The 27,809-nt window shown below is 41.9% G+C and overlaps 1 protein-coding gene across 2 annotated transcripts; it reads left to right on the top strand.

Moving 5' to 3' along the window:
- Positions 1-65: 65 nt before the first annotated feature.
- Positions 66-21,908, top strand: LOC110520009 (1-phosphatidylinositol 4,5-bisphosphate phosphodiesterase delta-4). 2 transcript variants are annotated; one of them, XM_021596962.2, is made up of 16 exons: positions 66-400; positions 2,248-2,301; positions 3,154-3,312; positions 3,492-3,720; positions 3,862-3,991; positions 4,399-4,630; positions 5,979-6,180; positions 6,279-6,438; positions 6,711-6,863; positions 9,850-10,002; positions 10,333-10,483; positions 10,639-10,755; positions 19,589-19,764; positions 19,900-20,032; positions 20,615-20,764; positions 21,053-21,908. In XM_021596962.2, the coding sequence occupies exons 2-16, from the start codon at positions 2,280-2,282 to the stop codon at positions 21,151-21,153; spliced, it is 2,268 nt and encodes a 755-aa protein (XP_021452637.2). In that variant the 5' UTR covers positions 66-400; positions 2,248-2,279; the 3' UTR covers positions 21,154-21,908. The 2 variants fall into 2 exon arrangements, with proteins under 2 accessions (XP_021452637.2, XP_021452638.2); XM_021596963.2 differs by having other exon boundaries at positions 67-400; positions 6,294-6,438.
- Positions 21,909-27,809: the final 5,901 nt, after the last annotated feature.

The following is a 27,809-nucleotide window of genomic DNA, read 5'->3' as shown; positions in this document are numbered from 1 at the left end:
GAGGGGGGTAGGTGGATGGGGGAGGAGTGTACCAGAAGGCGGCAACCTTTTCCCAGATGAAGCAGGCAAAGTAGAGCATAGAGGACATATACACTGAGCCAGCTTTCCTCTGGACACTCCCCATCTCCTGAGCCCAGTGCTTGGCTAGTGGTCTCGGGACACTCCCTAAGCGTCCATAGTTCTGGAGCTTTCTACTAGGCCTGCTACCCCCGCCAGACCCCTATCTCTTTTGGGTGGCCAGCTATCTTTGACACTTCCTAATCCTGGTCTGGAGCCTTTTCCTGTAGCATTTTCCTGGATTTCTCTCACCAAACATCCCCAATCTATTCTGGAGCTCTTCACAGCAGTGGCAGCCCCAGCGGGGCCAGGGCAAAGACCCGAGGGAGAGGTCTACAATTTGGTAAGTGTAATTTCTTCTCCTTTGACTCATTCTATTTGTCCTCATCTTGATTGTAAAAGGCATAGCCTACACTACATAATGTGTTCAGCACAGGTTGTGGTTTAGTGTTGCGGTTGTTGGTTTGATTATAATCTTACCCCCTGGTTGCTGTTTTTATTCTGTCTCATATTACAGCAGCTGGTTCTACTTTGTTGTCCTTCAGCCAGCCTCCCTACATGGCACAAGCACATTTTACATGTGTGCTAAAAGACTGGTGGACCTGAATTTGTTTACAGGATTCTTCACACAGCTCCTCCTGAACTGTAGCAACAGCCCATTGAGGGTTGAGTACAGAGCTTTCATGAAAGGGGAAATTTTAAAATTTAACCATTATTTAACTAGGCAAGTCAGTTAAGAACATATTCTTATTTACAATGACAGCCTAATTTACAATGAAGGTCATATATCGCAGATGTTTATAATAAGGGGTGCTTGTAATTAAATGTACAGTGAAGACATATGGGCATATGATGAGGCTGCCATTTCACTTGATAAACAGTGTTTCTTTAATACTTTGAGTAGTTTTAGTGTGAGTAGCCCATTTAAAGTATGACACCGACTTGCCAGTGAGTCAGGATTCTCTCCCTGTGTTTGTGGTCAGGTGGATACTCTCAGGCACGTGGCTGGGTATTAGTCATATTTCCAAAACACTATCAACGGCCCACCAAATAACATAACATAAAAGTTTATTCATTGGTTAGAATCGTATGACTTTGTGTGTACACATGAGAGTGTACTGTATGTGTAGGAGGGGTCCATGAAAATGATTGCTTTGTGAGAGCTCTTCCTATTCTTTCACATCTTTTCACAAACACCACATATCAAAAACATCACTGGTGTTGTTAAAAAATATTAAACAGATAGTTTCTTTGCAGTACTTCAGGGACAATGCTTTATTTACACTTGTATTGCTGAAGAAGGAGTGGATATTTCGCTCACAAACTAACAGTGGGGCTGGGAGGAAATGCCTTTGTGGTATTTTGAACTATGGAACAATTTACCTTGCTGTAAACGGTAAAAAAAAAAGAGAAAATATACAATCAAAATTAGCCATTGTTCTACAAAGGTTGTAAAATGACAATGTGAGGAAAGGGAGACATTCTACAGCCAAAAAAGAACTCTCCCTTTATGGAACATTTGACTGATTGGAGTGTACAATACAATAAGTTCTTGTGAGTTTCCTCTCTGTGAGGAGTTGAGCACCTCTTCCCTAGGGAACTAGACAGTTGATTGGTGCGGAATATATTTTCTTCCAAAGGCTAATACATTTGTATTTGATAGCAGCACCAAAAGTAGTTGTCATACTAACACAGGGACATAGAGAATAGGGTTGGAGTCAATTCGGTTATGGCATATGACTTGAGAATTCGCATCTGAATTGGAGAGTTACCTGTTACTTTTGGTGCGATTTTTTAGATTCATGAATGAGACACCTGGTTCATTCTCTGTATTGTCCTGGTTAAACTGCATTCACTCCTATACTGCTTGAGCATTCTGCAGTGCAAACTACACTAGACTTAATTGAGTCCATGCGGCACACCGACTGTAAGAAATGCCAAGCTTTGGGTTGTCAATCTTCTACACCTCTCCCTCTTAGTCAATCAGTAGATCGAAAAATAAAGCATAAGTCTGATGGGATTTCCGAGCTCTGCATGCAACCCAGCTAAAATGTTGATGACACAGTTAGATCGATTATTCAGCCATGGATGTCCACACTGATCAGGAAGTAGGGAGGGAATCATTTTACTTGTGTCACTATTACAGCACAATTTGTATCACAGCAATTATTTTTGTCTTCTTTTTTGCAGGAAATTCCCACGGGCATGTGTCAAGGCTAGCAATGGAATCTCCCCAAAGCTTGTGTAAGTTGACAGATACTAAAAGGTTGCATGAGATTGCATCAATCATGCAATAATACAATTTAAAACCTCTACATGATTGGTGGGTCCCCCGCGGGACGGTTGAGCTAACGTAGGCTATTGTGATTAGCATGAGGTTGCAAGTAACAATAACATTTCCCAGGACATAGACATATCTGTTATTGGCAGAACACTTAAATTATTTTAAATCTAACTGCACTGTCCAATTTACAGTAGCTATTACAGTGAAATAATACCATGCTATTGTTTGAGGAAAGTGCACAGTTATGAAGTTGAAAATGTACTAATAAACCAATTAGGCACATTTGGGCAGTCTTGATACAAAATTTGGAACATAAATGCAATGTTTCATTGGATCAGTCTAAAACTTTGCACATACACTGCTGCCATTTAGTGGCCTAAATCTAAATTGTGCCTGGGTTGGCATAATACATTATGGCCTTTACCTTGCATTTCAAAGATGATTGTACAAAAAAAAAAAAAAAAACATGTTTTTGTCTTTGTATTATCTTTTACTAGATCTAATGTGTTATTTTCTCAGACATTGATTTAACATTTCCACAAACTTCAAAGTGTTTCCTTTAAAATGATATCATGAATATGCATATCCTTGCTTCAAGTCCTGAGCTACAGGCAGTTAGATTTGGGTATGTCATTTTAGGCAAAAGTTTTTTTAAACGTGTGGTTTCTTAAGAGAATTTCCTCTGATCAAAATCTCCGTTAACCAGAATAGAGAAACAATACGAGGTCTAAATTGATTAAGACTATATTTGTAAGGATGGTCAAGATGACTTTTGACCCCAACCTTGACCACTAACCCCTGATCCTGCACAGTTGCCCAGGGTGATGAGGACCTCCAGGTGATGAAGGCGGGGGCAATGTTGAGGAAGGTCAAGTCTCGCTCTTGGAAGAAGCAGCGGCACTTCCGCCTGCAGGAGGATGGCCAGACCATCTGGTACAAGTCCAGGTGGGCAGGGACAGGCCACTCCACCTGTGAGTACTGCAAGTGTGTGGGTTTGGGTGGGTGGAGGAAGCAGGGAGGAGACAGCATAAGAATTGATCAGACTGTAGATAAAAAGTTGAATGAACGGCCATACCATCTATTGAGAAATCACTTTAGCATAGAAAAAGCCTGAGTATGTCTTCACATGATGCCTAATGTTCTCTCTTAGTCTCTGTGGCTGACGTGGATGTGGTGCGCGAGGGTCACCAGTCGGAGATCCTGCTAAGTATCGCTGATGAGTTCCCCGCTGACCTCTGTTTCACCCTGGTGTTCCGTGGTCGCCGCAGCAACTTGGACCTGGTGGCGGAGTCGCCGTCCGAGGCGCAGGTCTGGATCCGGGGTGTCCGCAAACTGATCCAGAACACTAAGAGCATGAATGACAAGGAGAGGCTCGACCAGTATCCTTGTTCCAAGCTCAGCATTAAATACAACATACGGATTGATTAACCATACAAACCAATGAGGGTCTATAATGTTGCTCCATTCTATCTTAACTCTTACTAATTGTTGCCCTTAGCCAGCGTCTTCCTTTTTCTCAGGTGGATCTGGGACTGGTTTCAAAAGGCGGATAAAAACAAAGATGGACGGATGAACTTCAAGGAGGTGCGCACACTGCTGAAGATGATGAACGTGGACATGAATGAAGAGTACACTCTTCGCCTTTTCACGGTGAGGTTACCGTCATCATCTACTGTTCACTTTTGAATTGAATCCATCTCCCATGCTAACTCTTGTATAGATCCAGCTATTTGTCTGTCAATCCCAAATGAATGGGAGGGTGCTTATCTTTCCCATTCATTTGGAATTTAGGCATATGCTCATATACTCACATGCAAATCCATGGATTTTGACATGTAATCAACCTTAAAGTATAGTGAGCAGTAGTTAAATGTGGATGATGTAAGTGGTGGAATTGTCCCCAACATTGGTTGCTTTTCTATGACGTCATCGTAAGTGACTACACCGTCAGTGGTCTACCATCATAAGGTGGTAGAACTCTAATCGAAAATAAAATGTAATGGGAACACCTTTTCTCTGAAGTAGACAAGTATTCTGCTCTTTGCTTTTACCCCCAGATGGCTGATAACTCAGAGTCCGGTTGTCTGGAGAACGAGGAGTTTGTCCAGTTCTATAAGATGCTGACGAAGAGGGAGGATGTGTGGCGGGTGTTCCAGGACTATTCTCGGGACGGACAGATATTAACCCTCGCTGAGCTGGAGGACTTCCTGAAGCAGGAGCAGCAGGAGGGGGAGAGGAGTCTGGAACACGCCCAAGAGTTGATTGACCGCTATGAACCCTCAGAGAACGGTAAGGACCACTGTGCAACTGTGGTCAACCACAATCAACTATATGAATGAGATCATTAATAGCCTCATTAAGACAATGTCAATCATAATGAATGACAACCACAATGATCATTACCTAGTATACCTGAGTGAACCACAAGAGCCCACAATGGTCGGTCAACAAGTCGCCATGTTTCATAAAAAATATGTTGTACGTTTTTTTGTGCCCTTTTATTTTTTTTACTTTGTAGTTTTTTTGGGGGGTTTCTGTCATGGAAATTCTTACACAGGGACACTCAAAGCCAATTTTAAATTAATCATTGTTTATTGTCAGCGTGCTGGAGAGGTTCCAACCAACTCAATGCACCATTGTCACGTTCTGACCTTAGTTCTTTTGTTATGTCTTTGTTTAGTATGGTCAGGGCATGAGTTGGGTGGGTTGTCTATGTTAGGTTTTCTATGATTTGCTATTTCTGTGTTTGGCCTGGTATGGTTCTCAATCAGAGGCAGCTGTCAATCGTTGTCCCTGATTGAGAACCATATTTAGGTAGCCTGTAATCCATTGTGTTTTGTGGGTGGTTGTTTCCTGTTTAGTGGTTTGGTTTCACCTTTCAGGACTGTTTGTTTGTCGTGTTTGTTGTTTTGTCTAGTGTTGCATATTTCATTAAATAATATGAACACTTACCACGCTGCACCTTGGTCCTCCTCTCCTTCCACCAACGAGAAGCGTTACAACCATAGTACACATGTCAATCAGGAGCTCTGCCTGGGCAGACCCAGCAGTTGTCTTATATACGGCTATGCACAGACAAGTTATATTTGCATGATTTAGCATAATTAATTCATTACCGTTTTGTTTTATTCATGTGACCGACCAATACTGTTTCATAACATGGGACAGACCAACACCTTACAAGGCTTCTTTCTCTCCAAGCTGAAACCTTTAAACTGAGATATCTTTCGTTTGTTCTCCAAACAAGGTCTGGTCATACTGCCAAATTGCAGCTACTGATAAGCGAGGATTTGTACAGTCAGCCACTTGCATGAACACAGAAATTGATTTATAGAACAGCATATGAATAGAACACAGAAATTAGTTATAAGAAAAGCACAAACATTAAAATTTCCATTACAGTTCCAATAAGATTTTTTTTATAGATATATTTGTCCTTATATTAAGTATTGTATATTGTATGTCCATATATATAGATTTTTCAACTAGTAACCATGATTGACCACAATTATACTGACCATAGTCAATTGTAATCAACTGTCATTGTCGACCACAATCAACAGAGAGATGTAGTTTACTGAGCATTTTCTGATTGGTTTGACTTATATAAGACAGAACTTCCCATGTCTTCTCACAGCCAAGAAACACGGGGCCATGTCTATAGACGGCTTCCAGATGTACCTGGTCTCTCCAGAGGGCGCCATCTTGGATCCCCAGCTGCTGGCCCTACACCAGGACATGAGCCAGCCCCTCAGCCACTACTTCATCTGCTCCTCCCACAACACCTACCTGATGGATGACCAGCTCCGAGGACAGAGCAGCCAGGAGGCCTACATCCAGTGAGGAACAAAACACTCAGCATTGCAACCCTTTATAGCTTACATGGCAGTAAGGCACTGTTCAAACAGCTTTTGATATGCACTGCTGTTGAACTCAGTGTGTCTGTGTGCAGGGCTCTGAAGCGTGGCTGTCGTTGCGTCGAGGTGGACTGTTGGGATGGGCCAAATGGAGAGCCGGTTGTTTATCACGGCCACACCTTCACGTCCAAGATACTTTTCAGAGACGTCATCACCACACTGGCGGAGTACGCCTTCAAGGTGGGCACTTCAATACCTGAATTAACTGTAGCCTCCATGACCACGGCAGCTCTATCCACAACTCTAAATCTAATCCAGTCTCTTAGTGGTTCTGTCCATTTGTCTTCTGTATTGGTTTTTGCTTCAACCAAGTATTCAGCATCATGAAACATCCTGTCTTCAGCCTTCACCTCTTCTCAGAAGAACGACTGTAAAAAAAAAAAGACTGTCAAAGTTCAACACATCCTTTTAGGAATTCCGTCCGTCCCCTCTCCCCTCTCCCGGTGTCCTAGGTGTCTGAGTTTCCTGTCATCCTGTCCCTGGAGAACCACTGCAGCATGGAGCAGCAGAGGGTCATGGCCCAGCTTCTGGACACCATCCTGGGGGACACACTGCTCAGGGCCCCCCTCGACAGACTGGTTCCCCAAGAGCTGCCCTCTCCTCAGGTAAGACCAACACTGGACCGCTTCAATTCACTGATCAGGGTCCGGGGTGGTACTGCAGTGGCTCCGCAAATTTTTGTTTTTTGGAGGGGGGAGTAATTTGTTGGGGATTTTGTGGTGAAAGATACATATTTTACTATCGCTAGCTGCAAAAGAGGACCATTGTGGATACCATTTTTATGTCTCTGCGTCCAGCATGAAGGAAGTTACAGTGCCTTGCGAAAGTATTCGGCCCCCTTGAACTTTGCAACCTTTTGCCACATTTCAGGCTTCAAACATAAAGATATAAAACTGTATTTTTTTGTGAAGAATCAACAACAAGTGGGACACAATCATGAGGTGGAACGACATTTATTGGATATATAAAACTTTTTTAACAAATCAAAAACTGAAAAATTGGGCATGCAAAATTATTCAGCCCCTTTACTTTCAGTGCAGCAAACTCTCTCCAGAAGTTCAGTGAGGATCTCTGAATGATCCAATGTTGACCTAAATGACTAATGATGATAAATACAATCCACCTGTGTGTAATCAAGTCTCCGTATAAATGCACCTGCACTGTGATAGTCTCAGAGGTCCGTTAAAAGCGCAGAGAGCATCATGAAGAACAAGGAACACACCAGGCAGGTTCGAGATACTGTTGTGAAGAAGTTTAAAGTCGGATTTGGATACAAAAAGATTTCCCAAGCTTTAAACATCCCAAGGAGCACTGTGCAAGCGATAATATTGAAATGGAAGGAGTATCAGACCACTGCAAATCTACCAAGACCTGGCCGTCCCTCTAAACTTTCAGCTTTTTTATGGAAGAGTGGCAAGAAGAAAGACATTTCTTAAAGATATCCATAAAAAGTGTTGTTTAAAGTTTGCCACAAGCCACCTGGGAGACACACCAAACATGTGGAAGAAGGTGCTCTGGTCAGATGAAACCAAAATGGAACTTTTTGGCAACAATGCAAAACGTTATGTTTGGCGTAAAAGCAACACAGCTGAACACACCATCCCCACTGTCAAACATGGTGGTGGCAGCATCATGGTTTGGGCCTGCTTTTCTTCAGCAGGGACAGGGAAGATGGTTAAAATTGATGGGAAGATGGATGGAGCCAAATACAGGACCATTCTGGAAGAAAACCTGATGGAGTCTGCAAAAGACCTGAGACTGGGACGGAGATTTGTCTTCCAACAAGACAATGATCCAAAACATAAAGCAAAATCTACAATGGAATGGTTCAAAAATAAACATATCCAGGTGTTAGAATGGCCAAGTCAAAGTCCAGACCTGAATCCAATCGAGAATCTGTGGAAAGAACTGAAAACTGCTGTTCACAAATGCTCTCCATCCAACCTCACTGAGCTCGAGCTGTTTTGCAAGGAGGAATGGGAAAAAATGTCAGTCTCTCGATGTGCAAAACTGATAGAGACATACCCCAAGCGACTTACAGCTGTAATCGCAGCAAAAGGTGGCGCTACAAAGTATTAACTTAAGGGGGCTGAATAATTTTGCACGCCCAATTTTTCAGTTTTTGATTTGTTAAAAAAGTTTGAAATATCCAATAAATGTCGTTCCACTTCATGATTGTGTCCCACTTGTTGTTGATTCTTCACAAAAAAATACAGTTTTATATCTTTATGTTTGAAGCCTGAAATGTGGCAAAAGGTTGCAAAGTTCAAGGGGGCCGAATACTTTCGCAAGGCACTGTAGATGTACTTTCACAAGCCAATGCTAACTAGCGTTAGCACAATGATTGGAAGTCTATAGGAACAGTTAGCATGCTAGCTGACACTGAAGTAAATAAATGGCTTCATTACCAAAATCTCCTTTAATATGGAGGAAATTACAGTCATTGGTGCTAATTACAGGCTTTTTTCTGTATACAACATTATTAGGAAGGCCATCTAAGTGATGATTTTCGGGGTGAAAAATAAGTTTCAGTGTCAACTTAAAACAACAAAAAACAGATAGAATGCATGAATAAAAAATATTGAACTATATACATTTTTACACATTTTTAAATAATACCATCTTTGAGAGCTAACAATCAAATAAAAGCTGGACAATCAGGAGGAATCGAAAAATTCAGGGCACATGCCATTGATTTTTGTGATAATGTTTGAGCAGAGGAACAAAGCATTAGCCATGGCAAAATGTATAGAAGGGCAGAAAATGAGCTTTACAACAGCAAAAAAAAAATCTACGCAGCCAAGATACCTTTCTAGCTAATGGAGTGTTAGAGTTTACACTTCCTCTCCAATGATCAGTGGGAAGGTCTAGATAATGAAGCTGTCTACCAAATCTATTCAATTGAACATTTTGATTACATTCACCTGATAAGGCAAGATGTGTGTGTTTATTTTTGCTAACATATGATGGGGGTCTCTGGGTTGCCCATTTGCCTGGGTTGGGGTCCCTGGGCAAGCAAAGTTGATTCTATTCTATTCTATTCTATTTATCTACTCTACTGTAACCCTTATTCAACAAGGCAAGTCAACTATTTATCAAGTCAATTGAGAAGACGTTCTCTAAGGATTTGATTTCCTGTCTATGACTTTGTTCAGGTTTTTATTCAGCAGTCATGCTGGGAGCAGTGATTTTCATACTCTTCTTCTAGTCAGAGCACTTAAAAGAGAGATAAATATCCAATGAGGTGTGTGTTTGTGTATGTGTGTGCTAGACTAAAGTTAGTTAGAAAAATGTATTAAAGTGTTACTCCAAAATGATATAATAATTGACGATACAAAATACAAATAAAGCAAAAACATATTGTGGACCACTCAAATAGATTTGAGACACTAAAAAAATAATATTCAAACATGGCACAGTATTTCCTTTGGCGTCATCTACGTATAATACATGACATCATCTATTCATTGGCATCAGTTATTATACACGGTCATCTATACACATGTGTGTGTATGTATGTGTGTGTGTATGTGTGTGTGTGTGTGCGCCCGTACGCGCATGTGTCCTTGGATTCGTGCATACTCATACAAGGATCTGAAGGGAAAGGTCCTGCTGAAAGCGAAGAAGATTGGCGGCGTAGAAGAAAGTGAAACGCTGACCGATGAGGTCACTGATGAGGTCAGCGACGAAGATGAGGCTGACCCTAAGAGCCTGTCTGCAGAGGCCCTTCGTCTCAATGATAAGGTACGTGGCTGGACGTATGTATCTGGAAGGATGAACGGACGGATGATGGACAGACGGATGGATGGATCTGTTAGGATGGACGGAAGGATGGATGGATGGAGGTGAACGACTGGCAACCTCTTGCAGTCATCTGCACCAACTATTACACTTATACATTACTAGATTATTACTGACAATACATTCTGCCATTTTGCAAAAAATATCACACACTAAGCAAGCAATAAACACTGTGCTTTGACCTGCCAGCTAATCATGATATGCGATGGTTTAATTAATAGCCACCAAGCAGGTGATATTTGTTCACTCACATGTAACGTCCTGTCTCTTCAGAAATCCAAGTTCTCCAGGGAACTATCGGATCTGGTCGTGTACTGTAAGAGTGTTCATTTCCACAGCTTTGAGTACTCTCGCCTGCACTCCAAGTGCTACGAGATGTCCTCCTTCTCTGAATCCAAGGCCAGGAAACTTGCAAAGGACACAGGTGCACCCTGAACTATTTTAGCAATACCTACATACCAAACAATGTATCGATATTGCCAAGGATCATTGGTTAGGAATTCACAACCATTCACTGTTGTAGGTCCGCTGGGTTATGGGATAGACAAAAGCATCACTGTATGGCTGTGTCTTTCTCAGGGGCAGAGTTTGTGCACCACAACAGCAGACAGCTGAGCAGGGTCTACCCCAGTGGCATGAGGACCGACTCCTCCAACTACAACCCACAGGAGCTGTGGAACGTAGGCTGTCAGATAGGTGAGAGCCTCTTCACTAAAACCATTTTGTACTCAGGTCAATGTTGTAGTGTAAATCTGTTTTTAAACAAGCTAGCAGTTTCGGTTTCCCATTGATTCTGGGAATGAAGTCATGCGTTTACTGACCCGTAAAACTGAATGTTTTTAAATGTTCTGATAACGGAAGTAAAAAATGTTGTCTGTTCTGGGAATGTTTATTTTTAGGTTGCAGGGAGGTTCTGAGAACATTTACTCTGGTTCCTTGAAATTTTTCCCTGGAGTTTTTATTAACGCTTTTGAGAACTAAAATTATAGGTTATTTTGTGGCTTCCTTAAAACTTTAATTGAATGTTTCAATAACATTTTTAATAACACTGTTATTGCTTATGCTTATTTTGGGTTAACTTTTTTGAACTACAAGCACAGATAGGACACATAGAAATGTGGTAGCGCTATAGGTTCGGGGTGAATATTTAGCTATTTTTACAACCAATAATAATGATTGTGGTGGTGCGAAAGGATTGGGTTTTGATGAATAAAGAAGTATGTGTGTCGAGGCTTGACCCCTCACTGGCCAATCAGAACATGCTCCGTGGCTAAATATATGGTTGGTTCAAGTTGTGTATTTGCGGTCTTTTATGTATTGCCTTGGAATCAACTCCAATTCCAATGTTAGTCCGTCATAGTTTGTTAAATAGCTTGCAGAAGCAAAATGACAAAATGTAGACCTATCCCATCTTTGCTAAATATGTTAACTTGAACCTGTTCGCAGTCCACACTGTTCTAAGTAATTGCATGGCTTCAATATGGAAATATATACAGAACCATTCAAAAGTTTGGACACACCTACTCATTCAAGGGTTTGAGTATAACAATAGTGAAGATATCAAAACTATGAAAGAACACATGGAATCATGTAGTAACTAAAAAAAAGTGTTAAACAAATCCAAATATATTGTTCTAGCCGTGTCTGAATCCTGGCTTAGGAAGACCACCAAAAACTCTGAAATCTCCATCCTTAACTACAACATTTTCAGACAAGATAGAACGGCCAAAGGGGGCGGTGTTGCAGTCTACTGCAGAGATAGTCTGCAGAGTTCTGTCCTACTATCCAGGTCTGTACCCAAACAATTTGAACTTCTATTTTTAAAAATCCACCTCACTAAAAACAAGTCTCTCACTGTTGCCGCCTGCTATAGACCACCCTCTGCCCCCAGCTGTGCTCTGGACACCATATGTGAACTGATTGCCCCCCATCTATCTTCAGAGCTCGTGCTGCTAGGTTACCTAAACTGGAACATGCTTAACACCTCAGCCATCCTACAATCTAATGCCCTCAATCTCACACAAATGATCAATGAACCTACCAGGTACCACCCCAAAGCCGTAAACACGGGCACCCTCATAGATATCATCCTAACCATCTTGCCCTCTAAATACACCTCTGCTGTTTTCAACCAAGATCTCAGTGATCATTGCCTGCATCCGTAATGGGTCAGCAGTCAAACGACCTCCACTCATCACTGTCAAACGCTCCCTGAAACACTTCAGCGAGCAGGCCTTTCTAATCGACCTGGCCCAGGTATCCTGGAAGGATATTGACCTCATCCCGTCAGTGGAGGATGCCTGGTTATTTTTTTTAAATGCCTTCCTCACCATCTTAAATAAGCATGCCCCATTCAAGAAATGTAGAACCAGGAACAGATATAGCCCTTGGTTCTCTCCAGACCTGCCTACCCTTAACCAACACAAAAACATCCTATGGCGTTCTGCATTAGCGTGATATGCAACTTTTCAGGGAAGCTAGAAACCAATATACACAGGCAGTTAGAAAAGCCAGCACTAGCTTTTTCAAGCAGAAATTCATTTCCTGCAACACAAACTCAAAAAAGTTCTGGGACACTGTAAAGTCCATGGAGAATAAGAACACCTCCTCCCAGCTGCCCACTGCATTGAGGATAGGAAACACTGTCACCACCGATAAATCCACTATAATTGAGAATTTCAATAAGCATATTTCTACGGATGGCCATGCTTTCCACCTGGCTACCCCTACCCCTACCCCGGTCAACAGCACTGCACCCCCCACAGCAACTCGCCCAAGCCTTCCCCATTTCTCCTTCTCCCAAATCCCGTCAGCTGATGTTCTGAAAGAGCTGCAAAATCTGGACCCCTACAAATCAGCCGGGCTCGACAATCTGGACCCTTTCTTTCTAAAATTATCTGCCGAAATTGTTGCAACCCCTATTACTAGCCTTTTCCACCTCTCTTTGTGTCATCTGAGATTCCCAAAGATTGGAAAGCAGCTGCGGTCATCCCCCTCTTCAAAGGGGGGGAAACTCTTGACCCAAACTGCTACAGACCTATATCTATCCTACCCTGCCTTTCTAAGGTCTTCGAAAGCCAATTCAACAAACAGATTACCGACCACCTTCTCCGCTATGCAATCTGGTTTCAGAGCTGGTCATGGGTGCACCTCAGCCACACTCAAGGTCCTAAATGATATCTTATTAACCGCCATCGATAACAAACAATACTGTGCAGCCATATTCATTGACCTGGCCAAGGCTTTCGACTCTGTCAATCACCAAATCCTCCACGGCAGACTCGATAGCCTTGGTTTCTCAAATGATTGTTACTTCTCTGATAGAGTTCAGCGTGTCAAATCGGAGGGCCTGTTGTCTGGGCCTCTGGCAGTCTCTATGGGGGTGCCACAGGGTTCAATTTTTTTGGGCCGACTCTCTTCTCTGTATACATCAATGATGTCGCTCTTGCTGCTGGTGAGTCTCTGATCCACCTCTACGCAGACGACACCATCCTGTATCCTTCTGGCCCTTCTTTGGACACTGTGTTATCAACCCTCCAGACAAGCTTCAATGCCATACAACTCTCCTTCCGTGGCCTCCAACTGCAACTCTTCAACTGATTGCTGCCTGCACCTGCCCGCCTGTCCAACATCACTACTATGGACGGTTCTGACTTAGAATATGTGGACAACTACAAATACCTAGGTGTCTGGTTAGACTGTAAACTCTCCTTCCAGACTCACATCAAACATCTCCAATCCAAAGTTAAATCTAGAATTGGCTTCCTATTTCGCAACAAAGCATCCTTCACTCATGCTGCCAAACATACCCTCGTAAAACTGACCATCCTACTGATCCTCGACTTCGGCGATGTCATTTACAAAATAGCCTCCAATACCCTACTCAATAAATTGGATGCAGTCTATCACAGTGCCATCCGTTTTGTCACCAAAGCCCCATATACTACTCACCATTGCGACCTGAACGCTCTTGTTGGCTGACCCTTGCTTCATACTCGTTGCCAAACCCACTGGCTCTAGGTCATCTACGAGACCCTGCTAGGTAAATTCCCTCCTTATCTCAGCTCGCTGGTCACCATAGCAGCACCCACCTGTAGCACGCGCACCAGCAGGTATATCTCTCTGGTCACCCCCAAAACCAATTTCTCCTTTGGCCACCTGTCCTTCCAGTTATCTGCTGCCAATGACTGGAACGAACTACAAAAATCTCTGAAACTGGAAACACTTATCTCCCTCACTAGCTTTAAGCACCAGCTGTCAGAGCAGCTCACAGATTACTGCACCTGTACATAGTCCATCTATAATTTAGCCCATCTATAATTTATAATTTAGAAAGAGGTGTGGGAGGCCCAGTTTCACAACTGAACAAGAAGACAAGTACAATAGAGTGTCTAGTTAGAGAAATAGACACCTCACTTGAAGTCCTAAACTTGCAGCTTCATTAAATAGTACCCGCAAAACACCAGTCTCAACGTCAACAGTGAAGAGGTGACTCCGGGATGCTGGCCTTCTAGGCAGAGTTGCAAAGAAAAAATAAAAGATTAAGATGGGCAAAAGAACACAGACACTGGACAGATGAAGATTGGAAAAGAGTGTTATGGACAGAGTTTGAGTTTGAGGTGTTCTGATCACAAAGAAGAACATTTGTGAGACGCAGAAAACATGAAAGATGCTGGAGGAGGGCTTGGCGCCATCTGTCAAGCATGGTGGAGGCAATGTGATTGTCTGGGGGTGCTTTGGTGGTGGTAAAGTTTGAGATGTGTACAGGGTAAAAGGGATCTAGAAGAAGGAAGGCTATCACTCCGTTTTGTAAAGCCATGCCATACCTTGTGGACGGCACTTAATTGGTGCCGATTTCCTCCTACAACAGTACAATGACCCAAAGCACAGCTCCAAACTATGCAATAACTATTTAAGAAGAAGCAGTCAGCTGGTGTTCTGTCTTGAATGGAGTGGCCAGCACAGTCATCGGATCTCAACCCTATTGAGCTGTTGTAGGAGCAGCTTGACCATATGGTACGTAAGAAGTGCCCATCAAGCCAGTCCAACTTGTGGGAGGTGCTTCTGGAAGCATGGGGTGAAATCTCTTCAGATTACCTGAACAAATTGACAATTAGAGTGCCAAAGGTCTGCAAAACTGTAATTGCTGCAAATGGAGGATTCTTTGACAAAAGCAAAGTTTGAAGGACACAATTATTATTTCAATTAAAAATCATTATTCACAACCTTGTCAACATCTTGACTATATTTTATATTCATTTTGCAACTCATTTCATGTATGTTTTCATGGAAAACAAGGACATTTCTAAGTGACACCAAACTTATGAACGGGAGTGTACATGGATAGCAGATGTTATAGCTAGTGTAGCAAAATGCGTGTGCTTCTGGTTCCGACAGTGCAGCACTATCTAACATGTAATCTAAAGATTCCACAAAATCTACCTAATAAACACAAATCTAAGTAAAGGAATGGAATAAGAATATAGACATATAAATATATGGATGAGCAATGACAGAGCAAGATGCAATAGATGGTACAAAATACAGCATACTGTCAAGGTTGTGCGCTACTGGTGAGAAGTTAGGTGCAGGAAAGCAGAGAGTTGTGATCAGGCACACTTTATTTGGCAGAAGCACAAAAGACCCTCCAGCCAATGGCAAAAGTGTATCAGCACAAAACCACTCACAATAATGCAAATGTATGACAATAAACATACTACGGGTCAAATCACAATACCCGGGGAAAAACCAGGCTGGCGCATAACACTAAACACATAACAAAATAATTCCACACAAAGACATGGGGGGGAACAGAGGAATGTATATATGCAGTGTGATTAGGGAATGTAAACCAGGTGTGTGGGGAACAAGACAAAACAAATGGAACAATGAAAAATGGAGTGGCCATGGCTAGAAAGCCGGTGACGTCAACCGCAGAACCCCGCCCGAACAAGGAGGGGAGCCGAAGTTAGAGTAGCAGTGATCCAGTGTTTTTCCAGCACGAGATCTACAGTCAATATGCTGATAGAATTGTTCTCAAATTTGCTTTGTTAAAATTACCAGCTATAATAAATGCAGCCTCTGGATATATGGTTTCCAGTTTGCATGAAGTAAAGTCCAGTGAAGTTCCTTGAGGGCTGTCGTGGTATTGGCTTGAGGGGGGATATACACGTGTGACAATAATCAAGGATAATTCCCTCGGGAGATAATACAGTTGGCATTTGATTGTGGAATTTTAGGTCAGGTGAACAAAAGGACTTGAGTTCCTGTATGTAACAACTCCGACAGCATATCCCGAGAGATTTTCCGTGAGACAGAGTGTGTTACAATCCCTGATGTCTCTCTGCAAAGCAACCCTTGCCTTAATTTTGTCTTCCTTGTTATCTAGAGACTGGACATTAGCGAGTAATATACTCGGAAGTGGTGGGGGGTGTGCGCGCCTGCTAAGTCTGACCAGAAGACTGCTCCGTCTACCTCTTCTCCAGCAGCGTTGTTTTGGGTCAGCCTCTGGAATCAATTCAAATGCCCTAGGTGGTACGTAGAAAGGAGCCGCTTCAGGAAAATCGCATTCCTGGTCGTAGTGATGGTAAGTTGACGTCGCTCTAATATCCAATAGTTCTTCCCGGTTGTATGTAACAACACTTGAGATTTTCTGGGCTAACATTGTAAGAAATAATACATTAAAAGAAATACTGCAAAGTTTCCTAAGGACTAGAAGTTGGTGCCATCTTTACAGTAATGATGGACTGTCATTTTGTCTTTGCTTATTTGAGCTGTTCTTCCAATAATATGGACTTGGGTCTTTTACCATATAGGGCTATCTTCTGTATACCAACCCTACCTTGTCACAGCACAACTGATTGTCTCAAACGCAATAATAAGGAAAGAAATTCAACAAATTAACTTTTAACAATGCACACCTGTTAATTGAAATGCTTTCCTGGTGACTTCCTCATGAAGCTGGTTGAGGGAATGCCAAGAGTGTGCAAAGCTGTCATCAAGGCAAAGGGTGGCTACTTTGAAGAATATCAAATATAAATTCATCCCAAACCATCTCAATTGGGTGGAAGTCGGGGGATTGTGGAGGCCAGGTCATCTGATGCAGCAACATCACTCTCCTTCTTTGCTGGTGATGCTGTGCAAAGTGTTTATACAAGGGTGGCTAAGAATCTAAAATATATTTTGATTTGTTTAACACTTCTTAGGATACTACATGATTCCATATGTGTTATTTCATAGTTCTAATGTCTTCTCTATTCTACAATGTAGAAAATAGAAAAGAAAAGAAAAACCCTTGAATGATTAGGTGTGTCCAAACTTATGAATGGTAGCATTCACACTGATATTGGGGCTAGGCCTACTGTAAATTGCATTATGGCTGAACATGGAAATGCAAAACGTTGTCAATAGGCAAGATTACATTCTTTACTGATAAGGCCTAAAAAGACAACAAATAATTATCAAATTATAAACAAAACACAACAACAACTTGTTTTTAAATAGGCTATGTCCAATACAGCTACAGGCACCATAATGACTCCCTGTGGGCATATAATATTACAACTACACAGACTATGGAGGGTTTTACACACATCAACATTTTTCACTGTAGCTGGACAAGGATCCAATATAAAGACAAAGAGAGAACCATCTTTTTTTTTTTAGCCCTTTTTTCTCCCCACAAGAGCAGGTCGCTGTTGTTTTATACTGGTATCTTTCATTTATTTGGCGTGGGCTACGGCCAAACAGTAGCCGTGAATTCGTAAACTCAATCCTATGTCTGGACAACTGTTCCTTTATGATCCAGCCAGGTCATTACAATATAATAAAATCGGCAGTATAAAAAAAGACAAGACGTATTGCTGTTGAGCCAGCCTTCATTATAGTAGACCTAGGGCAGGGCTGCCCAACCCTCTTCCTGGAGATCTCCTGTCCTGTAGGTTTTCAGTCCAACCCTAATTTAACATATCTGATTCAGCTAGTTAATGTCTTGTTGAGCAGCTAATTAGAATCAGGTGTTTTAAATTAGGGTCGGACTGAAAACACGCTGGACGGTGGAGCTCCAGGAAAGAGGGTTGGGCAGCCCTGGCCCAGGGTAACCTACGGAGGGCTTGGGTTTTGAACATATGAAACGTAAAAACAAGCAATTGTTACAGGAAAACAACTTCTAAAAACAAGGTTCACCAGTATTCACCGAGGGATCTGCATGGCTATAATAATGTAGGCCTGCCTACAACACAAAGATAAAAAAGGGAACGTTAGCTCTTTTAATAAGCTTCGGTGATTAAGTTTTATTTCCAAGTGGTCTCACGAGACAAGCCCTTTTTCAACAGTCTTGACTGCATTGGTCAAGACAAAAATAAACAGCTTTCATTGAGAGGAAGGGAGACTATGCTTGGTTTTCAATCAAATAAAATGAAATGGGGGAAAAACTATAGTTTTATGTTTCTTAAAACTCTTCTTCCATGCGCACATTGACAGTGTGCATCACGGCTACATAGGCTGTGTTTTTCCACTGTCAAAATTCATGCCATAACCAACCGTGTTACTGATAAAACCAGCTTTTGGTTGGTCTTACATATCCCTACTAGCCCTGCCTGAAATGAGAACTTTGGATCACATTTTTAAGGAAACATACATATCAACATATCAAATATTTCTATCCCTCCCATCTGAGCGCAAGCGAGATGATATAAGACAGGTAAATTGCCAACAGTTTGAAAATAGCAGAGCGCTAGCTTTAACAGGTTGAAATTGCCAACGAACATGAGATCGACGCTAGCGCCGCCTTAATGCCAGCCGAAAATAGAGCCCATAATCTTCTGTTCTCTATCTATGGAATTAGTCCAATGTGCCACCAGGATGGAGCTAGCATGCCATGTTTTTTTCATGCATACAAAGCTTTTAATTTTAGTCTATTCAAACAAACCCAATTCCAAAAGAAAACAAGCACTCATTAAGATCAGGTGTGGCCAATTAGTGTGCGAGGTCCACGCTTCACAAGATAGAGGATAGAGAGAGACTTCTGTTGATGCTGAGAACGGAATGTCTATGTTGTTAAATAACTTTCTTAGAACGTTCTCTTTGAACGCTACGAAGGTTTTTCTTGTGGTTTTTATGGGACGTTTTCTTTATGTTCTGAGAACAGAATGTATGTTCCTGGAACATTATGTGCTAGCTGCGCAAGTTCAGGCATAGCCCAGCTAGCACATAACGTAAAACTTTGCTTGTTTTTTTTTATACACTCTCTGTCCCAGACCTGTTGTTTCTAATATATACATTACATTAGGCCTGGCTAAACACACTGTACACATCCGTACATGCATTGCTTGCTTCCTGGCTGGAAGAAAGAAGGAGAAGGTTTACTGCCCGAAATGGCAAGGTAACACATCCTGTAGATGGGTCTGGAGAGAAACAGGGTGCAAGCCAAGGAGAGTTAGAGACTACAAGCACGTTGTCTCCTCACTCTTCTTCACTTTGTGACAAATTTGTGAAAAGAGCTGTATGCATATATTTGATGTTCTCTTAGTGGCTCTGAACTTCCAGACAGCTGGGCCAGAGATGGATCTGAACGATGGGCTCTTCAGTCAGAACGGCTGCTGCGGCTACGTCCTCAAACCTGACTTCATGAGGAATGATGACTCTTTTGATCCAGAGAGACCCCAGGACCGGAATGGTTACACATCACTCCGCCTGTCTATCCAGGTCCAGAAACAACTATCTGTTGTGTTTTGTTGTGTGCATGTACAGTTAGTGTGTTTTGCCGGTTTCATTTGCAATGTTTTTGAGTATGTATCCTTGTCTGAGTTTTGATTTTTATGTGCATGTGTTGTCCATAAGGTGATCAGTGGGCAGCAGCTACCAAAGGTGAACCACAAGGAGGGCTCTATCGTTGACCCTCTGGTTAGAGTGGAGATCTACGGAGTATTTCAGGACCAAGCCAAGCAAGAAACTAGTTACATTGACAACAACGGTGAGGGACCAGCTTTCAAGGACTGTCAAAACACATTCATTGGGGTCTTTGTACAGACCCAGCTTACTCCTGGTCTAAAGTGGTCTAGGCCGCTTTGTGGCCTAAGGGGGTCTAGGCCGCTTCCTCCAGTGCACATGAACCGCAGCAGCATGGGTTCCAATTCGGCCCAATGTTATTTCAGCAAACTCTCCTCTATCTTCTATCCAATAAACTAAGACTTAAAAAATATACAGTACCAGTCAAAAGTTTGGACACAACTACTCATTCAAAGGTTTTTCTTTATTTGTCTTTGTTTAACACTTTTTTGGTTACTACATGATTCCATATGTGTTATTTCATAGTTTTGATGTCTTCACTATTATTCTACAATGTAGAAAATAGTCAAAATAAAGAAAAACCCTTGAATGAGTAGGTGTGTCCAAACTTTCTACTGTTACTGATGTAAAAAAAAAGAAAAGCATGCATTATCATTATTATTACACGTAAGTATGATACACCATGCCATGTTTTAGTCAATTAGATAGAACCCCTGTACTTCTCTTGGCTGTCTAAAACCTGGAATCTGCTGCCCCCTGCTTACAGGTTTTAACCCTCTGTGGAATGAGACCCTCAATTTTATCGTCCATGTCCCTGAGTTGGCCCTGGTGCGTTTTGTGGTGGAGGACTATGACAAGTCCTCCAGGAACGACTTCATGGGCCAGTTCACTGTGCCCTTCACCTGTATTCAGCCAGGTAAGATTGACCTTATCATATTACACCTGAGGGTGAAGTCTGGACAACTGGGTAAATCCCAATGACAGTTTTCTTTAAATGATTGTACAAAATAATTTGATCCTATTGACTCGCTAAAGGTTAAATCAATTGATGAATCTTGTCAGAATTTGACATCCCTGCTGAGTGTTTTAATGTAAGCCTGTAATGTACAAATGTACATATTTTATTGTATGAGGGATGGTTTCCAAGTGGTTCTTCATGACAACAAGCTGAATTTCTTTTGGCTCCTCTCCCCACACTTCACAGGATATCGCCATATCCACCTTCTGTCCAAAGATGGGACGGCAATCCCTCTGTCTTCTCTGTTTGTCAACATCAAGATCTCCGAGCTAACAACAGAAGTCTGATGGCCCAAGGATTGGCTGAATAACATGCCGCAAACACCAACCACATGGGAGGGTTACAATAATACTGTTATCAGTTTTTAAAGCTAAATCTATACGCCCAATGAACTGCTTTAGATCATTTCTGCTTAAATAGCAGTTTCTGTTCAAGCAACATCAGCGGGGCCTCACACTGATGAAAGACAAAAAAACACTTGTCTCATGGCCTAGACAGCCTTACCTGGGAATTTTCAGCATTTTAGGGATTTTTTTGCTATTTCCCCAATATATAATCTTTTAAAATAATCAGAGTTTTTTAAAAACTTGAATGTCATGGGAGTGCGTCAAATCATATAGTGGTCCACGTTTGACGCCCACGCATATAACTGAGATGAAATCAATGAAGAAATGCTTGAGCCCAGTGTTAGCTTCTTTGACATGACACATTCAATAGCTCTTGGCTCATCAAACTGATACAAGGACTGACATATTGCAGGGTTCAAAGGTCATTTTAGAGTAACAGACTTTGCAATGGCCTCTTTTTAAAAAAAATCAGTTTTATAACCATCCAAGTATTCAACATTTGCACTGTGTGCTGGTAGAGTAGCTTAATTGTATAAACAATTATTCCTCCATCTAAACATTTCAATAGATATTCTTTACAGTTCTTCAAAGTGTGGCATGAAACTATATCTATTATCTAAAGAATCGTGTTGTAAAAGTATTAAACTGTAAATGTATTTATGTGCATAGAGCTCTGTAAATAAAGAGAAATGAAAGACCTGTCTTTAAAAAACGATATTTCAGAAAGCTATATTCCTATTGGTTAAAAATACTTTCCATTCATTTTATGTCAGTTTTCAATTTTGTACTACACACCATTAATTGGCTGTTTTAAATAATGTCTCATCAGACCACAGATCTTTTGCTTTATTTTGTTGCAAACTCCAGGCGTGCTGCCATGTGCCTTTTTCTCAGGAGTAGATTCCGCCCGGTCACTCTCCTATAAAGCCCAGATTGGTGAAGTGCTGTAGAGACTGTTGTCCTTCTGGTAGGTTCTCCCATCTCAGCCAAGGAATTCTGTAGTTCTGTCAGAGTGGTCACTGGGTTCTTGGTCACCTCCCTGACCAAGGTCCTTCTTGCCCGGTTGCTCAGTTTGGTCGAACGGCCAGCTCTAGGCAGAGTCTGGGTAATTCCATATTTTTTCAATTTCCCAATGATGGAGAGCACTGTGCTCTTGGAATATTTTAACACCTTATAAATAGTTTTATAGCCTTCCCCAGATACGGTATATGCCTATTCACAATTATATTTCGGAGATCTACGGCCAGTTCCTTGGACTTCATGTTATAGTATCTGGGTCTCCCGAGTGGCGCAGCAGTCTAAGGCATTGCATCTCAGACCCTGGTTCGATTCCAGGCTATATCACAATTGGCCGTGATTGGGAGTCCCATGTGGCGGCGCACAATTGGCCCAGTGTCACCAGGGTTCGGGTTTGGCCGGGGTAGGCAGTCATTGTAAATAAGAATTTGTTCTTAACTGACTTGCCTACTTTCTGCTCTGACATGGACTGTCAACTGTGGGACCTTATATAGAAAGCTTTGTTTCTTTCTAAAACATGTCCAAACAATTGAATTGGCCACTTTGTCATAATGAGGTATTTTTGTAAATGGGTCAGAAAAATATCTACTTAATCAACTTTGAATTCAGGCGGTAACACCACAAAATGTAGAATACGTCAAGGGGTATGAATACTTTCTGAAGGCACTGTACCTCTGCAGCACTGGCATGGTCAGTCCGTTTGTTGAAGCTCTGATCTAGTGTGGTGTTAAGATGGCGCTGGAGGGGATGGCTGCTGTTTTATAGGCTCTTTGTCACTTTTTTTGACAAAATGTTGCTGCCACAGTCTCTTATGACCGAAAATAGATTCTGGACATCAGAAGTGCGATTACTCAATTTGAACTGGACAAATAATTTTTCTTTAATGAGTTGGACGAAAGGGATTTACTCCAGACACGCGAACAGACCCTCATCCCTGTCATTCGCAGGAGAAAGAAATGGAGGTTTCGCAGAAGGAGATCGAGATGCCTTGTGAGGATCCGGCGACAAGTGGCTAATCTGCCTTTGCCATTGGTACTACTGGCCAATGTACAATCGCTGGGTAATAAAGTGGATGAACTACAAGCACGTATATCCTACCAACGGACATTAAACATTGTAATATCTTATGTTTCACCGAGTTGTGGCTGAACGACGACATGAATAACATACAGCTGGCGGGTTATACACTGTATCGGCAGGATAGAAAAGCAGTCTCTGGTAAGACAAGGGGTGGCGGTCTATGTATATTTGTAAACAACAGCTGGTGCACGATATCTAAGAAAGTCTCAAGGTTTAAAACTCTGACCACCTTTACTCCACACACAGAGACGCGTACAAAGTTCTCCCTCGCCCTCCATTTGGCAAATCTGACCATAATTCTATCCTCCTGATTCCTGATTACAAGCAAAAATTAAAGCAGGAAGCACCAATGACTCGGTCAATAAAAATGTGGTCAGATTAAGCAGATGCCAAGCTACAGGACTGTATTGATAGCACAGACTGGAATATGTTCTGGGATTCTTCCGATGGCATTGAGGAGAACACCACAACAGTCACTGGCTTCATCAATAAGTGCATTGATACCGTCTTCCCCACAGTGACTGTACGTACATACCCCAACTAGAAGCCATGGATTTACAGGCAACAATCGCACTGAGGTAAAGTGTAGAGCTGCAGCTTTCAAAGAGAGGGACTTGTCGTGGAAATTCAGTACTTAGAGAGACTTGGTTATTTCTTCAAACAATCATTGATTTTTCTCGCAAGATTACCCTAGTCCTCTAGTCCTTCACTCTACATTAACCTCACCAATCCTACTGTGATCAACTCAGTACCACAGATCTGGACTTTTGGTTGCCCGCAACTGGCTAATTAACAATTGTGCCCAAGGATATCCCGCTTAATAACAATCGTATCAACTAAACTCAGTCCTGCTAGTTACCTTAGCTATGGCCCTCTTAAGGAAGACCTCACTCTGAGCGTACAGGGGCTTTAATTTTTTCTTTATTTTTCCTTTATAATTTCATCACTTATTGATAGATTGTCCAAGCCTACCTCTCTCAGTACTACGTCTGAGATCTGGTATCCCGTGCCCGCTACCTCTCAGATCTCAGATCGGGTCCAGGTGCTCAATAATAAGCGTGGTTTACCCTGAGATCCTAATTTCTGATCCCCTGTGCACAGTTTACCCAGATCTTCAGGAGCGGTCAACAGGTGAAGTTGCAGATCACCTCCTCGTCGCAAAAAAATTTGTTGGAAATTCAGTACTGAGAGAGACTTGGTAATTTCTTCAAACAATCATCTTATTTATATCAATTAATTATTGCAACAATGAAACCGTCAGCCCAACAGTCTTGACTGTTGGACTGAGAGACTCCCCTTTACAGACAATGCACAGTTTATAGAGCTAATACCCAGAATGCTTGGTTCCACCTCTCCTATATACAGTAGAAGTCATAAGTTGACATACACCTTAGCCAAATACATTTAAACTCAGTTTTTCACAATTCCTGACATTTAATCCTAGTACAAATGCCCTGTCTTAGGTCAGTTAGGATCTCCACTTTATTTTAAGGATGTGAAATGTCAGAATAATAATAGAGAGAATGATTTATTTCAGCTTTTATTTCTTTCATCACATTCCCAGTGGGCCAGAAGTTTACATACACTCAATTACTATTTGGTAGCATTGCCTTTAACTTGTTTAACTTGGGTCAAACATTTTGGGCAGCCTTCCACAAGCTTCCCACAATAAGTTGGGTGAATTTTGGCCCATTCCTCCTGACAGAGCTGGTGTAACTGAGTCAAGTTTGTAGGCCTCCTTGCTCAAACACGCTTTTTCAGTTCTGCCCACAGATTTTCCATAGAATTGAGGTCAAGGCTTTGTGATGACCACTCCAATACCTTGACTTTGTTGTCCTTAAGCTATTGCCACAACTTTGTAAGTATGCTTGGGGTCATTGTCCATTTGGAAGACCCATTTGCAACCAAGCTTTAACTTCCTGACTGATGTCTTGAGATGTTGCTTCAATATATCCACATAATTTTTCTCCCTCATGATGCTATCTATTTTGTGAAGTGCACCAGTCCCTCCTGCAGAAAAGATGCTGCCACCTCTGTGTTTCACGATTGGGATGGTGTTCTTCGGCTTGCAAGCCTCCCCCTTTTTCCTCTAAACATAATGATGGTGATTATGGCTAGACAGTTCTATTTTTGTTTCATCAGACCGGAGGATATTTCTCCAAAAAGTACAATCTTTGTCCCCAAGTGCAGTTGCAAACCGCAGTCTGGCTTTTTATGGCGGTTTTGGAGCAGTGGCTTCTTCCTTGCTGAGCGGCCTTTCAGATTATGTCGATATAGGACTCGTTTTACTGTGGATAAAGATACTTTTGTAGCTGTTTCCTCCAGCATCTTCACAAGGTCCTTTGCTGTTGTTCTGGGATTGATTTGCACTTTTTGCACCAAAGTACATCTCTAGGAGACAGAACGCGTCTCCTTCCTGAGCGGTATGATGCCTGTGTGGTCCCATGGTGTTTAAACTTGCGTACTATTGTTTGTACAGATGAACGTGGTACCTTCAGGCGTACCTTCAATACATCCACAGGTACACCCCCAATTGACTCAAATTATGTCAATTAGCCTATCAGAAGCTTTTAAAGCCATGACATAATTTTCTGGAATTTTTCAAGCTGTTTAAAGGCACAGTCAACTTAGTGTACAGTGGGGCAAAAAAGTATTTAGTCAGCCACCAATTGTGCAAGTTTTCCCACTTAAAAAGATGAGAGAGGCCTGTAATTTTCATCATACGTACACTTCAACAATGACAGACACAATTAGTTTAAAAAATCCAGAAAATCACATTGTAGGATTTTTAATGAATTTATTTGCAAATTATGGTGGAAAATAAGTATTTGGTCACCTACAAACAAGCAAGATTTCTGGCTCTCACAGACCTGTAACTTCTTCTTTAAGAGGCTCCTCTGTCCTCCACTCGTTACCTGTGTTAATGGCACCTGTTTGAACTTGTTATCAGTATAACAGACACCTGTCCACAACCTCAAACAGTCACACTCCAAACTTCACTATGGCCAAGACCAAAGAGCTGTCAAAGGACACCAGAAACAAAATTGTAGACCTGCACCAGGCTGGGAAGACTGAATCTGCAATAGGTAAGCAGCTTGGTTTGAAGAAATCAACTGTGGGAGCAATTATTAGGAAATGGAAGACATACAAGACCACTGATAATCTCCCTCGATCTGGGGCTCCACGCAAGATCTCACCCCGTGGGGTCAAAATGATCACAAGAAGTAAAGTGTGAGACTTTAAATGTTTCAACGCATTCTCCATTTCAGCATTTACTGTTATTCATTATTCTCGGAAATCCCAGACATGTGCTGGAACATTGTGTTACATGAATTTAGTTCTTAGGTGTTCATTAACCAATTTAAATCACCCTGTCTGTTTCTAAGAGTTTGTAAGATCCGTATTTGCATAAAGTAGACAGAGACCACTCTACCAAAATTAGCCAAAAGCATTTTTTCTCAAGAGCGCTGGTCATAATACCATGTACATTGGTTTATATACCTCACATTTCATCATAAATGTCTCTCCTCCTCTCAGACACAATCGTAATGTAGTTCACAAGCATTCCCACATTGTCTGCCACCTGTTAAACAATCTACTACAAGTCCAAGGTCTATCCTCTCCCTGGGTATGGACAGAATGTCCTGTAAGGAACACAGTATTCCAGTCAGTCTAACGATAGCTCCATTAGTTTCTAACAAGGAACAGAAAGTCCTTGTTCTAATTCTTGACTAAAACTACACACATTATATCCAGTATTATGATTCTAATAAGATTCATACATTCATACAGTAACATAGTAGTATTCTGTTGAGTTATAGTTCTAAGTTAAATGTATACAGTATATCACAAAAGTGAGTACACCCCTCACATTTTTGTAAATATTTGAGCATATCTTTTCATGTGACAACACTGAAGAAATGACACTTTGCTACAATGTAAAGTAGTGAGTGTACAGCTTGTATAACAGTGTAAATTTGCTGTCCCCTCCAAATAACTCAACACACAGCCATTAATGTCTAAACCGCTGGCATCAAAAGTGAGTACACCCCTAAGTGAAAATGTCCATGTTGAGCCCAAAGTGTCAATATTTTGTGTGGCCACCATCATTTTCCAGCACTGCCTTAACCCTCTTGGGCATGGAGTTCACCAGAGCTTCACAGGTTGCCACTGGAGTCCTCTTCCACTCCTCCATGACGACATCACGGAGCTGGTGGATGTTAGAGACCTTGCACTCCTCCACCTTCCGTTTGAGGATGCCCCACAGATGCTCAATAGGGTTTAGGTCTGGAGACATGCTTGGCCAGTCCATCACCTTTACCCTCAGCTTCTTTAGCAAGGCAGTGGTTGTCTTGGAAGTGTGTTTGGGGTCGTTATCATGTTGGAATACTGCCCTGCGACCCAGTCTCTGAAGGGAGGGGATCATACTCTGCGTCAGTATGTCACAGTACATGTTGGCATTCATGGTTCCCTCAATGAACTGTAGCTCCCCAGTGCCG

This window comes from Oncorhynchus mykiss, chromosome 3 (genome assembly GCF_013265735.2).
Source record: "Oncorhynchus mykiss isolate Arlee chromosome 3, USDA_OmykA_1.1, whole genome shotgun sequence".
Lineage (NCBI taxonomy): Eukaryota > Metazoa > Chordata > Actinopteri > Salmoniformes > Salmonidae > Oncorhynchus > Oncorhynchus mykiss.
Note: the sequence above shows the minus strand (reverse complement) of the source record. Positions and strands in the feature narration are given on the sequence as shown.